Below are 15,925 nucleotides of genomic sequence, written 5' to 3'. Positions count from 1 at the left end.
GTGTGTACGCCCAAATCCCCTTTTTGATGTTTTCCCCAACAGAGCAACTAAACTTATGCTAAGAAATTTAGAAGAATAGGAGAAGATAAATCAGTTAAAAGGAATCTGTCAGCAGGTTTTTCTACCACAAAGTAGCATGCATCTAAGAAAGGTCACTGTAAAGGAGTTAAGGTCATACTTTTGTTGCATAAAATCAGTTTCCCATTTTTTAGTAATCCCTTACACAATATTTATGCTAATGAGCCACAAGTACTGTGGGCTTGGTACTCCACTTATAGCTCACCTGCCTCTCCCCTTTATTCCCCATCAGCCTCTGGTCATTGACTTGACAAGTCACTGTGCTCTGAGTGACCTTCCTCCCCCACCCCAAGATGTCCTGCAGGCACCTTACAGCGCATGCCCCACCCCAGGGAATAACATCATGTGCGCAAAATCTCAGGAGGGGGAGGCAGGTCACTCAGACAAGACTGATCTGTCAAATCAATGACCAGAGGCAGGCAGCGGGTGGAGAGCTGTAAGCACAGTGCCTCCTTTACCACTTTACAGCAACTTTGCTTAAATGCCATTAGTTGGGGAAGAAAATCTTCTGACAAATTCCCTTTAATGGATTGGAAACAGTATACTGAGCATAAAATCATACATTTTGAGTAGCATGTATAGAATTGAAATTAGTTTCATGCTAGATGGTTCTAACAATGGTATTTTATTTTGTTATTTTAGATTTCACTTACAAATTTAGTATCTGTGGATGAAAGGTTGGTTTATACTCCTCATCCTGAAAATTCAGAAGAGTAAGTAAAGTAAAAAAATAGACTTTTACGTTTATATTTCATTGTTTTTCACATTTCTATCTTATTTAATTTAGTGGTAAATGGTATGATTACATTTGCATTTATTTTTTTTATTGGTACCAAATCTTGAAAGGCCTGAAATAAAAATGATAATCTTTATTTAAAAGTAAACTGACAGCTGATGTATGCTACCCAAACCAACACTGGGACGTTTCAGTGAAAATTTACATTAAAAAGCCATCCGTGGATCAGGCAGCTCTGGTGACTTGTCCACTTCTCGCCACTTAATGGATAGATCGCTCCCTATGTGAGAGTAATAATAATAATAATAATTTTTATTTATATAGCGCCAACATATTCCCCAGCACTTTACAATTAAGCGGGGACATGTACAGACAATAAATTCAATACAAGTTAAGACAATTTAAACAGTGACATTAGGGGTGAGGTACCTGCTCGCAAGCTTACAGTCTACAAGGAAATGGGGGGACACAATAGGTGAAAAGTGCTTGTTATTTCAGGTCTGGCAATTATAATAAATAGGGATTTTCATATAAAGCTGCATGATCCGGTCATCAGCTCGTGTGTTTAAGTGCAATATTCAAGTATCAAATGCAGTTATCATGTGCATGGAAGGTGTGGGGACAGATGAATAGTAGGGTGCAGATTCCCATGCAGATAATATCTGGAAGGAGGGAACAGGACAAAGTTAGTTTACTGAGTAGTTGATGTGGTAGGCTTGTTTGAAGAGATGGGTTTTTAAAGCGCGCTTGAATAGGTCAGGGCTAGGTATCAGTCTGATCGTCCGGGGAAGTGCATTCCAGAGAGCTGGCGCAGCACAAGAGAAGTCTTGGAGACGGAGGTGCGAGGTTTGGATTACGGGGGATGTTAGTCTTAGGTCATTTGTAGAACGGAGGGCACGTGTAGGGCGATAGATGGAGATGAGAGAGGAGATATAAGGCGGTGCAGAACTGTGGAGAGCTTTGAGGCTGAGAGAGATGAGTTTATACTGGACCCTGTAGCGAATGGGTAGCCAGTGTAATGACTGGCACAAAATGGAGGCATCGGTGAAGCGGCTGGACAGAAATATGACCCTGGCTGCCGCATTCAAGATGGATTGGAGAGGAGAAAGTTTGGAAAGAGGGAGACCGATCAGAAGAGAGTTGCAGTAGTCCAGACGAGAATGATTAAGAGCGACAGTAAGAGTCTTAGCAGTTTCAAAGGTGAGAAAAGGTCGGATTCTGGACATGTTTTTAAGATGCAGGTGACAAGATCGAGTGACTGATCGGATATAGGGAGTAAAGGAAAGGTCGGTGTCGAATATGACCCCAAGACAGCAGGCATGCTGCTTGGGAGTTATGGTTGAACCCTCCAGGGTAATTTCGATGTTGGGTAGAGTGAGGTTAGTAGAAGGGAGAAACACAAGTAGTTTAGTTTTGGAGAGATTTAGTTTCAGATAGAGGGAGGACATGATGTTAGAGACAGCAGACAGACAATCCTTGGTATTTTGAATTAGAGTGGGGGTGATGTCAGGGGAAGAAGTGTATAATTGGGTGTCGTCAGCATAGAGATGGTACTGGAACCCAAATCTGCTGATTGTTTGTCCAATAGGGGCCGTGTAAAGAAAGAAGAGGAGGGGGCCTAGGACTGAGCCTTGCGGAACCCCGATAGTAAGGGGACGAGGAGAGGAAGAGGAGCCGACAAAAGATACAGTGAAGGAGCGGTCAGAGAGGTAGGAGGAGAACCAGGAGAGGGCTGTGTCCTTGAGGCCTATGGAGCGGGGCATAGTGAGAAGGAGCTGGTGATCCACAGTATCAAATGCGGCAGATAGATCCAGGAGAATCAGCAGAGAGCAATGACCTTTGGATTTAGCTGTTATTAGATCATTAGAGACTTTAGTGAGGGCAGTTTCAGTGGAGTGTAAAGAGAGAAAACCAGATTGTAAGGGGTCGGGAAGAGAGTTATCCGAGAGATAGCGGATTAGACGGGAGTGGACCAAGCGTTCCAGGAGTTTAGAGATGAAGGAAAGGTTAGAGACAGGTCTGTAGTTAGCCATGCAGTTCTGGTCCAGGGATGGCTTTTTAAGTAAAGGGGTAATGAAGGCATGTTTAAATGAGGAGGGAAAGATACCTGAAGAAAGAGAGAGGTTAAATATTTTAGTCAGGTGAGTGGTGACCACTGGTGAGATAGACTGCAGGAGAGGTGAAGGAATGGGGTCACTATTGCAGGTTGCAGGCCGAGCAGAAGTGAGGAGCTTGGAAACTTCTTCTTCTGAAACAGGCTCAAAGATGTCTAATGAGCTTGAGGTGCGGCAGGGAAGGGGATCCAGGCACTGAGGAGATTGGGCTGAGATATGAAGATGGATGTGGTTGATTTTTTATAGGAAATAAGTGGCCAGATCCTCACCACTGAGATTGGAGATGGGGGCCTGTACTTTAGGTTTCAGGAGGGAGTTTAAGGTTTCAAAAAGGCCTTTTGGGTTGTTGGATAGTGAGGTGATGAGGGTGGTGAAATAGGATTGTTTGGCCAGAGAAAGGGCAGAGTTATAGGTTTTGAGCATGAACTTATAGTGGATGAAGTCTTCTGCTAAGAGAGATTTTCTCCACTGCCGCTCTGCACACCTTGAGCAACGCTGAAGAAAGCGTGTTTGCATAGTGTGCCAGGGCTGCCGTTGTCTGTGTCGGGTCTTTCTGCGTGTAGAAGGTGCTGCTTCATCCAGGGCATTCTTCAGTGTAATATTGAAGTGTGACAATGCTAAGTCTGGACAGGAGAGGGAGGAGATGGGGGCTAAAGATGTGTGGAGGTTGTCCATAAGCTGCTGGGTATTAATGGTACGTGTATTCCGATAATTGTGGTAAGTGGGGGTGTCCTGGGTGAGGAGACAATTATTGACAGAGAAGGAAAGAAGGTTGTGGTCCGAGAGCGGGAGAGTGGAGTTAGTAAAGTCATGCAGCGATCCGGGACGGGAGAAAACCAGGTCCAGAGTATTCCCGTCCTTATGCGTAGGAGAATTAGTAAACTGTGAGAGGTTGAATGAAGAAGTTAGAGAAAGAAGATGAGAGGCAGATTGGGAGAGGGGATCATTGATGGGGATGTTAAAGTCTCCCATGATGAGGGTGGGGATGTCACAGGATAGAAAATGAGTAAGCCAGGTGGCAAAGTGGTCTAGAAACAGGCGGGGGAGCCTGGAGGGCGATAAACAACCGCCACCCACAAGGAGAAGGGCTTAAAGAGTCTGACGGCGTGGACTTCAAAGGAAGGAAATGTAAGTGAGGGAACCGGGGGGATGACCTGGAAAGCACATTGTGATGAAAGGAGTAAACCAACACCTCCACCCTGTCTGTTCTCAGGTCTGGTGGTATGTGAAAATTCCAGCCCACCAAACGAAAGAGCGGCAGCAGTGGTGGTGTCTGAGTGCTGGATCCAGGTTTCTGTAATAGCCAGAAGGTTAAGGGAATTAGAGAGGAAAAGATCGTGAATTTAAGTTAGTTTGTTACACACAGACCGAGCATTCCAGAGAGCATAGTGGAAAGCAATAGGAGAAGGCATGCACTGAATGTTAATAAGATTAGCAGGGTTTCTATATGTAGCTGGAGGAGAGTAATGTATGCTGGTGGAGGGAGGTCCAGGGTTTGGGGAGATGTCACCTGCATCTAGTAGAAGGAGAAAAAACAGAAAGAGCAGGTGGTGGGATGATTTGTATGAACGTTTTGAGTGCTGCATGGGCAGAGTATAGGTTTACACCTGTCACTCAAGGGGAGCGAGGACGAAGGAACCTGCATGTTGGCCTCTTGGGTTAATCACCTGAGTGCCATGATCCCCAGCTGACTTTTGAATGCAGTGTTTCAAAGTAAAATACACCTAGCTAAAATAATTCATGCTGCTCTTTGTTATAACAGCATAAATCAGCTGTCAGGTTCATTTTAAGTACTTGCAGTCCACGCAATGACTTAAACCGACAAACGCTTATGGCTCTGCAGTGACATTTTAGAACATCGTGCAGAGTCAGCTGCTGCTGCCTAGAGATCATGCAACTGAATGAGCTGTCATCTTAGTAACAGGCAGAGTTGGTTTATTACCATCTTTTCCTTCTTAATCACTGTATACAGAGTGCTAAACAAATACTGTGCATAAAGTTTAGTAAGCACTAACAGCGTTTTCTCCTGTCTTAGTGATCATGTCACCGCTGGGTGCTTGGAGGGAGGAGGAACTGTTGGGTCCTTACAGACCCAGTTTAGTTATGCAGTGCAGGCTGGAGGCTGAATTTGCCCCTTTAGGCTATAATCTCACATGGCATCTCATTTGCGGACCTCCATCAGTGGAAGTACTGCAGCGATATCATTGCGAAAAAAGCGAGAAGGAGCCGCAAAGGACACCCACTGAAAAGGTTTAGCTTTGCATTCATCTTTGCAGTATTGAATGGCATGCTGCAGATCTTAAACCCGCAGTTCTTGTCAATATCTACAGCAGATATTTTTTGCACCATGGGCATATTTCTTACATTATCATGTACTACACCTTCACTGTAATAATTTGAATAACTAAACAAAAATGAATTTTAGAGCTTTTAAAACTGCATACACAATAAAGAATAAAAAAAGGAAAATGTGCCTGGACTTGAAAGGAGTAAAACATTACCGTATGTCAAAAGGAATACATTGATAACAATACACAGCAGATAAGCATAATTGACACCACATAAGTTAATAAGCGTGTTTTGCTTGAGTTCATCCCAACTGTTCTTTCCTATACAGTATAGTTTCCTTGACATGTGAACATGTCAAGCTTTCTTTTCCTTCCTCAGGGTCACCGAAACCTTGTTCACCCTCTCTGACACAGCCTCTTCATCTGCACTTTCTTATGGTGGATTTCACCTTTCTCACACCCTCTGCCCCAGCAACTAGCATGGTGGAGGAGTTGGTTTTCTCCTGTCAGACAACTGCTTATTTACCGAAATCTCTTTGCCACCCTCTGTTACCCTCCCTTCTTTTCAGGTGCACTCTGTATGCTTCTACTCCCCTTCCAGCCTCCAACTGGCTGTCATTTACCGCCCCCAGGGCCAGCCATCATCTTCTTCGACCACTTCACTACCTGGCTACTTCATTTCCTTTCCACTGACATCCCTCTATCATCATGGGTGACTTCAAAATCCCCATTGACACTTCCCACTCAACTGTCTATAAACTTCTATTTCTTACTTCCTCCTTCAGCCTCGCTCAGTGGTCATCCTGAGCAACTCACAAAGGTGGCCACACGCTGGACCTCATCCTCACCTGCCTCTGTTCCCTATCTAACCTCTATAAGTCACCTCTCCCTCTGTCTGACCACATCCTACTTACATTCTCTTCCCTCTCCTCTCTAGATGCACAATCACCAGAAACTTGCACACCCTCGCAGAAATCTCAAACACCTTGATTTACACTCACTTTCTGAATCCCTTCTCTCTCAGCCCTCCTGTTATGACCCCAATGGCGAGGGTCTCAGAGAAACAAGTAAGTCTGCGACGTACAAAAATCCAGCTCATAGGGCAGTGGTAACTGGGTTGACCATATATCTACTCCTAACGCCAACACTAGCAGTAGCCGGGGAACATGCCTACGTTGGTCGCTAGATGTCTCGCGCCAGCCGGAGGACTAACTACCCCTAGAAGAGGAAAACAAAGACCTCTCTTGCCTCCAGAGAATAGACCCCAAAAGTAGGATAGTAGCCCCCCACAAATAATAACGGTGAGGTAAGAGGAAATGACAAACACAGAGATGAACTAGGTTTTAGCAAAGAGAGGCCCACTTACTAATAGCAGAATGTAGTAAGATAACTTATATGGTCAACAAAAACCCTATCAAAATCCACGCTGGAGATTCAAGAACCCCCGAACCGTCTAACGGCCCGGGGGGAGAACACCAGCCACCCTAGAGCTTCCAGCAAGGTCAGGAAACAGATTATATACAAGCTGGACAAAAATGCAAACCAAAACAAATAGCAAAAAGCAAGGAAGCAGACTTAGCTTAATCAAGCAGGAACCAGGATCAGTAGACAAGAGCACTACAGATTAGCTCTGATATCAACGTTGCCAGGCATTGAACTGAAGGCCCAGGGAGCTTATATAGCAACACCCCTGACCTAACGACCCAGGTGAGCATACAAGGGATGAATGACATACCCAGAGTCAAATCACTAGTAGCCACTAGAGGGAGCCAAAAGGTAAATTCACAACAGTACCCCCCCCTTAGTGAGGGGTCACCGAACCCTCACCAAGACCACCAGGGCGATCAGGATGAGCGGCGTGAAAGGCACGAACTAAATCGGCCGCATGCACATCAGAGGCGACCACCCAGGAATTATCCTCCTGACCATAGCCCTTCCATTTGACCAGGTACTGAAGCCTCCGCCTGGAGAGACGAGAATCTAAGATCTTCTCCATCACGTACTCCAACTCGCCCTCAACCAACACCGGAGCAGGAGGCTCAGCAGAAGGAACCACAGGCACAACGTACCGCCGCAACAAGGACCTATGAAATACGTTGTGGATGGCAAACGACACCGGAAGATCCAGGCGAAAGGATACAGGATTAATGATTTCCAATATCTTGTAAGGACCAATGAAGCGAGGCTTAAATTTGGGAGAGGAGACCTTCATAGGAACAAATCGAGAAGACAGCCATACCAAATCCCCAACGCGAAGTCGGGGACCCACACCGCGGCGGCGGTTGGCAAAACGCTGAGCCTTCTCCTGTGACAACTTCAAGTTGTCCACCACATGCCCCCAGATCCGCTGCAACCTATCCACCACGGAATCCACCCCAGGACAGTCAGAAGGCTCCACATGTCCCGAGGAAAAACGAGGATGGAAACCAGAGTTGCAGAAAAATGGCGAAACCAAGGTGGCGGAACTAGCCCGATTATTAAGGGCAAATTCAGCCAACGGCAAGAAGGTCACCCAATCATCCTGATCAGAAGAGACAAAACACCTCAAATAAGCCTCCAGAGTCTGATTAGTTCGCTCCGTTTGTCCGTTAGTCTGGGGATGGAAAGCGGATGAAAACGACAACTCAATGCCCATCCTACCACAAAAGGATCGCCAGAACCTGGAAACAAACTGGGATCCTCTGTCCGACACAATATTCTCAGGAATGCCGTGCAAACGAACCACGTTCTGGAAGAACACAGGAACCAGATCAGAAGAGGAGGGCAGCTTAGGCAAAGGAACCAAATGGACCATCTTGGAGAAACGATCACATATCACCCAGATGACAGACATGCCCTGAGACACCGGAAGATCAGAAATGAAATCCATAGAGATGTGTGTCCAAGGTCTCTTCGGGACAGGCAAGGGCAAGAGCAACCCGCTGGCACGAGAGCAGCAAGGCTTAGCTCGAGCACAAGTACCACAGGACTGTACAAATGACCGCACATCCCTTGACAAGGAAGGCCACCAAAAGGACCTGGCCACCAGATCTCTGGTGCCAAAAATTCCCGGGTGCCCTGCCAACACCGAGGAATGAACCTCGGAAATGACTCTGCTGGTCCATCTAGCAGGCACAAACAATCTGTCAGGTGGACAAGAGTCAGGCCTACCAGCCTGAAATCTCTGCAACACACGTCGCAGATCTGGAGAAATAGCAGACACGATAACTCCTTCCTTAAGAATACCCACAGGTTCAGCGACTCCAGGAGCATCAGGCACAAAGCTCCTAGACAGAGCATCGGCCTTCACATTCTTAGAACCTGGTAAATACGAGACCACAAAGTCAAAACGGGAGAAAAACAATGACCAGCGGGCCTGTCTAGGATTCAGGCGTTTAGCAGACTCGAGATACATCAGATTTTTGTGATCAGTCAAGACCACCACACGATGCTTAGCACCCTCGAGCCAATGACGCCACTCCTCAAATGCCCACTTCATGGCCAACAACTCCCGATTGCCCACATCATAATTTCGCTCTGCCGGCGAAAACTTCCTAGAGAAAAAGGCACAAGGTCTCATAGTAGAGCAACCAGGGCCTCTCTGCGACAAAACGGCCCCTGCCCCAATCTCCGAAGCATCCACCTCAACCTGAAAGGGAAGTGAGATGTCAGGCTGGCACAAAACAGGCGCCGAAGTAAACCGGCGTTTTAACTCCTGGAAAGCCTCCACGGCAGCAGGAGCCCAGTTAGCTACATCAGAGCCTTTCTTGGTCATATCCGTCAGCGGTTTAACAACGCTAGAGAAATTTGCGATAAAACGACGGTAGAAGTTAGCAAAACCCAAGAACTTCTGAAGACTCTTAACTGACGAGGGTTGAGTCCAATCATGAATAGCTCGGACCTTGACTGGATCCATCTCCACAGCAGAAGGGGAAAAAATGAACCCCAAAAAGGGAACCTTCTGTACACCAAAGAGACACTTTGAGCCTTTTACAAACAAAGAATTTTCACGCAGAATCTCAAAAACCATCCTGACCTGCTCCACATGCGAGTCCCAATCATCAGAAAAAAACAGAATATCATCCAGATAAACAATCAAAAATTTATCCAGATACTTCCGGAAAATGTCATGCATGAAGGACTGAAAAACTGAAGGTGCATTAGAGAGACCGAATGGCATCACCAAGTACTCAAAATGACCTTCGGGCGTATTGAATGCGGTTTTCCATTCATCGCCCTGCCTAATGCGCACAAGGTTGTACGCACCACGAAGGTCTATCTTGGTGAACCACTTGGCACCTTTAATCCGGGCAAACAAATCTGACAACAGCGGCAAAGGATACTGAAATTTGACAGTGATCTTATTTAAAAGCCGATAGTCAATACAAGGCCTCAAAGATCCGTCCTTTTTGGCCACAAAAAAGAATCCCGCACCAAGAGGGGAAGAAGAAGGACGGATATGCCCCTTCTCAAGAGACTCCTTGATATATGAACGCATCGCGGTATGTTCAGGTACCGACAGATTAAACAGTCTCCCCTTAGGAAACTTACTGCCAGGAATCAAATCTATTGCACAGTCACATTCCCTATGAGGAGGCAGTGCACTGGACTTAGACTCGCTGAAGACATCCTGATAATCAGACAAATACGCCGGAACTTCCGAAGGCGTAGAAGAAGCAATAGACAAGGGCAGGGAATCTCCATGAATTCCATGGCAGCCCCAACTTGACACTGACATAGCCTTCCAGTCCAAGACTGGATTATGGGTCTGTAACCATGGCAAACCCAAAACAACCAAATCATGCATTTTATGCAGAACAAGAAAACGTATTACCTCCCGATGTTCGGGAGTCATGCACATGGTAACCTGTGTCCAAAACTGCGGTTTATTTTTTGCCAATGGCGTAGAATCAATACCCCTAAGAGGGATAGGATTTTCCAATGGCTCAAGAACAAATCCGCAGCGCTTGGCAAATGACAGATCCATAAGGCTCAGGGCAGCACCCGAGTCCACAAACGCCATGACAGGATACGATGACAGTGAGCAAATCAAAGTTACAGATAGAATAAATTTAGGTTGCAAATTACCAATGGCGACCGGACTAACAACCTTAGTAAGACGTTTAGAGCATGCTGAGATAACATGTGTAGAATCACCACAGTAGTAACACAAGCCATTCTGGCGTCTATGAATTTTCCGCTCATTTCTAGTCAGGATTCTATCACATTGCATTAAATCAGGTGTCTGTTCAGACAACACCATGAGGGAATTAGCGGTTTTGCGCTCCCGCAACCGCCGGTCGATTTGAATAGCCAGGGCCATAGAATCATTCAGACCTGTGGGAATGGGAAAACCCACCATCACATTCTTAATGGCTTCAGAAAGGCCATTTCTAAAATTAGCAGCCAATGCACACTCGTTCCACTGGGTCAGCACGGACCATTTCCGAAATTTTTGGCAATACACTTCAGCCTCGTCCTGGCCTTGAGACATAGCCAGCAAGGCCTTTTCTGCCTGAATCTCAAGATTGGGTTCCTCATAAAGCAAACCGAGCGCCAGAAAAAACGCATCAATGTCAGCCAATGCCGGATCTCCTGGCGCCAGCGAGAAGGCCCAATCCTGAGGGTCGCCCCGTAAAAAAGAAATAACAATTTTTACTTGCTGAGCGGAGTCTCCAGATGAACAGGGTTTCAGGGACAAAAACAATTTACAATTATTCCTGAAATTTCTAAATTTAAATCGGTCTCCGGAAAACGGTTCAGGAATCGGTATCTTAGGTTCTGACATAGGACTTCTGATAACATAATCTTGTATGCCCTGCACACGAGCAGCAAGCTGGTCCACACTTGTAATCAAGGTCTGGACATTCATGTCTGCAGCAAACACAAGCCACTCAGAGGTAAAGGGGAAAAGAAAAAAAAAAAATGAGAGAGAGAAAAAAAAACTCAGAGCTTTCTTTCTTATAATCCCGCTTCTGCAATGCATTTAACATTTAATACTGGCCTGGCAAACTGTTATGACCCCAATGGCGAGGGTCTCAGAGAAACAAGTAAGTCTGCGACGTACAAAAATCCAGCTCATAGGGCAGTGGTAACTGGGTTGACCATATATCTACTCCTAACGCCAACACTAGCAGTAGCCGGGGAACATGCCTACGTTGGTCGCTAGATGTCTCGCGCCAGCCGGAGGCCTAACTACCCCTAGAAGAGGAAAACAAAGACCTCTCTTGCCTCCAGAGAATAGACCCCAAAAGTAGGATAGTAGCCCCCCACAAATAATAACGGTGAGGTAAGAGGAAATGACAAACACAGAGATGAACTAGGTTTTAGCAAAGAGAGGCCCACTTACTAATAGCAGAATGTAGTAAGATAACTTATATGACAAAAACCCTATCAAAATCCACGCTGGAGATTCAAGAACCCCCGAACCGTCTAACGGCCCGGGGGGAGAACACCAGCCACCCTAGAGCTTCCAGCAAGGTCAGGAAACAGATTATATACAAGCTGGACAAAAATGCAAACCAAAACAAATAGCAAAAAGCAAGGAAGCAGACTTAGCTTAATCAAGCAGGAACCAGGATCAGTAGACAAGAGCACTACAGATTAGCTCTGATATCAACGTTGCCAGGCATTGAACTGAAGGCCCAGGGAGCTTATATAGCAACACCCCTGACCTAACGACCCAGGTGAGCATACAAGGGATGAATGACATACCCAGAGTCAAATCACTAGTAGCCACTAGAGGGAGCCAAAAGGTAAATTCACAACACCCTCCTAATCCAAAACCCGCTTAGCTTCTCCGCCATTATGGAAGATAAACTTTACTCTCTACTCTCCAGATCACATCTCACCAATTGTGCACTTGACCCGATCCCGTCCAACCTTATCCCACACCTCACCAGTCTTCTTCGCAACCCTAACCCATTTCTTCAACCTATCACTAACTGGTGTCTTCCCTTCTTGCTTCGATCATACCCATCCTTAAAATGCCCCCCTTGATCCATCCTCTGTGTCTAGCTATCGCCCCATATCACTTCTCCCATATGACTCAAAAACTATTGGAACAACACCTCCATCTTGAACTGTCCTTCCATCCCTCTCCCTGAACCCTCTTTGACAGCTTACAATCTGGCTTCTGACCCCATTTTTCCACTGAAACTTCCCTGACTAAAGTCACCAATGACCTACTAACCACCAAATTCAAGCGACACTACTCTGTCCTCCTCCTCCTGGACCTGTCCACTGCCTTCGACACAGTGGACCATTCCCTCTTACTACAGATCGTCTCATCTCTTGGCATCACAGACTTGGCCCTATCTTGGATCTCTTCATAGCTAACAGAGACCGGACATTCAGCATTTCCCACTCACACACCACCTCCTCATCTTGCCCTGTATCTGTTGGTGTCCCCAAGGTTCAGTCCTAGGGCCCCTGCTCTTTTCCATCTACACCTTCTGCCTAGGACAGCTCATAGAATCCAATGGCTTTCTGTATCATCTCTATGCTGATGACACAGATCTACCTCTCTGGACCCGATATCACCTCAGTACTAACCGAAATCCCTCAAGGTCTGGCCATTATTTCATCCTTCTTCTCTGCTACATTTCTAAAACTTAACATGAATAAAACAGAGTTCATCATCTTTCCCCCATCTCACTAAATCCCCTCTTTTCCACTTTCTGCCAACTCCAACTCAAAAATATTTCCGGGATCCGCACATTCCTTAATCATGAGTCTGCAAAAACACTAGTGCAGGCCCTCATCATTTCCTGCCTCGACTACTACTCTAAGACTCTCGCACCCCTCCAATCCATTTCTAAACTCTGCTGCTGGCTAATCCACCTGTTCCCCCGCTATTCCCTGCCCTCTCCTCTCTGCCTAATGACTACAGTTCAAAACCATAACCACAGCATGCAAAGCCTTCCGCAACCTGTTTCCTCCATACATCTGTGACCTAATAATAATAATAATAATAATAATTTTTATTTATATAGCGCCAACATATTCCGCAGCGCTTTACAACTTATAGAGGGGACTTGTACAGACAATAGACATTACAGCATAACAGAAATCACAGTTCAAAATAGATACCAGGAGGAATGAGGGCCCTGCTCGCAAGCTTACAAACTATGAGGAAAAGGGGAGACACGAATCTCTTGATACTTACCTGCACGCAACCCCCGATCCTCACAAGATCTCCTTCTCTACTCCCCTCTTATCTCCTCTTCCCACAATTTCATACAAGATTTTTGTACGCTCTACCCCAGCATATCAGACTCTCTCCTACAGTAGAAACCTTCAAAAGGAACCTTAAGACCTACCTCTTCTGACAAGCCTACAACCTGCAGTAACCACCAATCCACCAAACTGCTGCATAGCCAGGTCTCCCCACACCTACTGTATCTTCACCCATCCCTTGAGGATTGTGAGCCCTCGCAGGCAGGGTCCTCTCTCCTCCTGTACCAGCTGTTGACTTGTTTTGTTCTAGAATATTGTACTTTTTTTCTTATGTATATCCCTATTCTCATGTAAAGCGCCATGGAATAAATGGCGCTATAATAATACAGTTAAACACATGGTATACAAATGCATACAACCATACCGGCTGTGAGAGTGTTAGAAAAAGTTTCCAACAAAAACTTTAGGCCTCTCTCAGATGTCTGTGAATCATGTACAGTAGTAATCTGTAAATGGTCTTGTATATTATTAATCGCTGATGCTCTAAAAAAAAAAAACGGATTGTACACGGATGGCAACTGAGAAAGAAAGTTTGTTTTTTTTGGATGAAACTGATCGATTTGATTTAGATGCTCTTTTGAATCTACACTTATATACATTAATTCTGGTTTAATAATGTTTCATTTCAGACTTGCTTCTCTATGTGGTTTCTCATTGTAGGACGGTCCTTACACAAGAAGCCATAATTACTGTAAGAGGAGTCAGCTTAAGCAGTTACCTAGAAGGACTAATGGCCAGCACCATCTCATCAAATGCAAGAAAGGTATGAAGAACATGAGAAATACTGAAAAAACATCACTGATACATAAATAATAAAGCCCCCATACACTTGAAAAAACTGTCGGATAAACAATGGATTGAGTGATAGCTTTCTTCCCTGACTCCCCCAATTACAGAAGTGCTGCCTATGTCGAGGGTTCCTGTGCTCTCTATGAGAGAGCCGCTGCTAGACATCTCTAGTGGCACCTTACCTCTTAAAGAATTGCATTCTGAAACCAGAAATTTTGGACCTTTCTGTCCTCAAACATCATCTATTGAAGGACAGGTGTGAGGTCCCAGTACACATTAGACTGTTGGTCACTCTTTGATATGATCAGTTTCAGCCAACCTTAGTCTGATTTGTATGGGGGCCTTAGGACTATGTCCCCACCAGAAAGAACATCCTGACCCTGCCTCCCACCTAGCTCTAATGTCCTGTCTCCTAGTTAGGCTCCTAGGAAGCCAAGCACTCAGCAAATAGCACAAGAGAGTCTCTCAACCGTAAAGTTTATCAAGCAAATTTAGTATACCCCAAATGAGCATAAAATCAGCTTGAGTAGGTGAAACTTGGGAGGAGAAGCTTGGAATGATATCACCACACGGAGAGGAATATGTGAATATGCTTTGATTTTATTCTCGTTTGTGAGTGTATATTAAAGGTACATGGCTACAGGATAAGGTCAGTAAAAAAATACTTTTTAACAGGATGGAAAAACATGGTGTGAAGCTAGCTTCAGAGCCTACATTTCCTTAGACATTTAGATGTGTCAATAGTTAGCCATATTCTACTCACAAATGTCCAGTAAGATAAGATATGGTGGATATTGGCTCTGTAAGAATAAAATTCAGGTCCTGGTAAAAGCTGGCAGAGCAGATAACCAGTAGATTTCTTGTGAAAGCAAAACACCTGGACACCTCTTTATTATATGTAAGCAATTCCACTGCATGGGAATCTGTCAGCAAAATTTCAGCCTCCAAACTATTTATATGCACATATAGTTCTTTCAAAGACAAGTCCACTCCTTACATGGCCAGTCTGTTCCTCCATTACTGAGAAATTAGTGTTTGAATTGATATGCAAATGGCTATGGTAGATCTGCAGCCTCTGTCACTCCGCCTCTATTCTCCCCACAGCTCCGCCTCCTCCTGCTTGACTGACATGTTGACTCCTCTGTTCTGTTTGACTTAGGGCAAAGGAGCCATAAAGGAGAACTAATCAGATACCCACCTTCTATTTACATGTTGTATAGTGTTGCCTGACATGAAATGGAACTTTTATTATACTAAATGGGGTATAATATAAACCAGATGGAAAAAGTGAGTTAGAAACCAATATGCTTGGCCCAGCATTTGGATTAATATATAGATTGTGAAACCGATCTTTATTCAAGAATATACTTTGTATCAAGGCATTGAGAGCTTGTGTACTTGGCTCAGTGTTTCTATTCCTAAGTAAATGATTGTAATGCTATGCTATATATGTACAATGATCATTGAAAGTTTGTGAACCCTCCAGATTTTTCCAGCTCTCTGCATGAACTTGTGCTAAATCTCCTGTCACCTAGTGACATGGGACTGTGGGTACTTATCCGATCCCTCGAACTAGGGGCTCCCTAGGCTATCCATGTCCCCCGGATTACCCCATATGGTGGAAATGTCAGGGAGTGGTAGCTTGCTATGCTCATTTTACCCTTATCTGTTCTCTCCCCCACCCAGGCAGGTGTGAGGCTGAC

At 45.2% G+C, this 15,925-nt stretch overlaps 1 protein-coding gene across 2 annotated transcripts in view; it reads left to right on the top strand.

The window, feature by feature from the left end:
- The window catches only part of PRELID3A (PRELI domain containing 3A), a 75,074-nt gene that overhangs the window by 36,721 nt on the left and 22,428 nt on the right, over positions 1–15,925 (top strand). For both annotated transcript variants that reach the window (XM_077267689.1, XM_077267688.1), the window contains exons 4-5: positions 721–791; positions 14,094–14,196. In XM_077267689.1, the coding sequence (XP_077123804.1) occupies positions 721–791; positions 14,094–14,196 (174 nt within the window). The remainder of the gene's footprint in view (positions 1–720; positions 792–14,093; positions 14,197–15,925) is intronic.

The sequence above is a fragment of the Ranitomeya variabilis genome, chromosome 6 (assembly GCF_051348905.1).
Source record: "Ranitomeya variabilis isolate aRanVar5 chromosome 6, aRanVar5.hap1, whole genome shotgun sequence".
Lineage (NCBI taxonomy): Eukaryota > Metazoa > Chordata > Amphibia > Anura > Dendrobatidae > Ranitomeya > Ranitomeya variabilis.
This window is presented reverse-complemented; position numbering and strand designations above follow the sequence as displayed.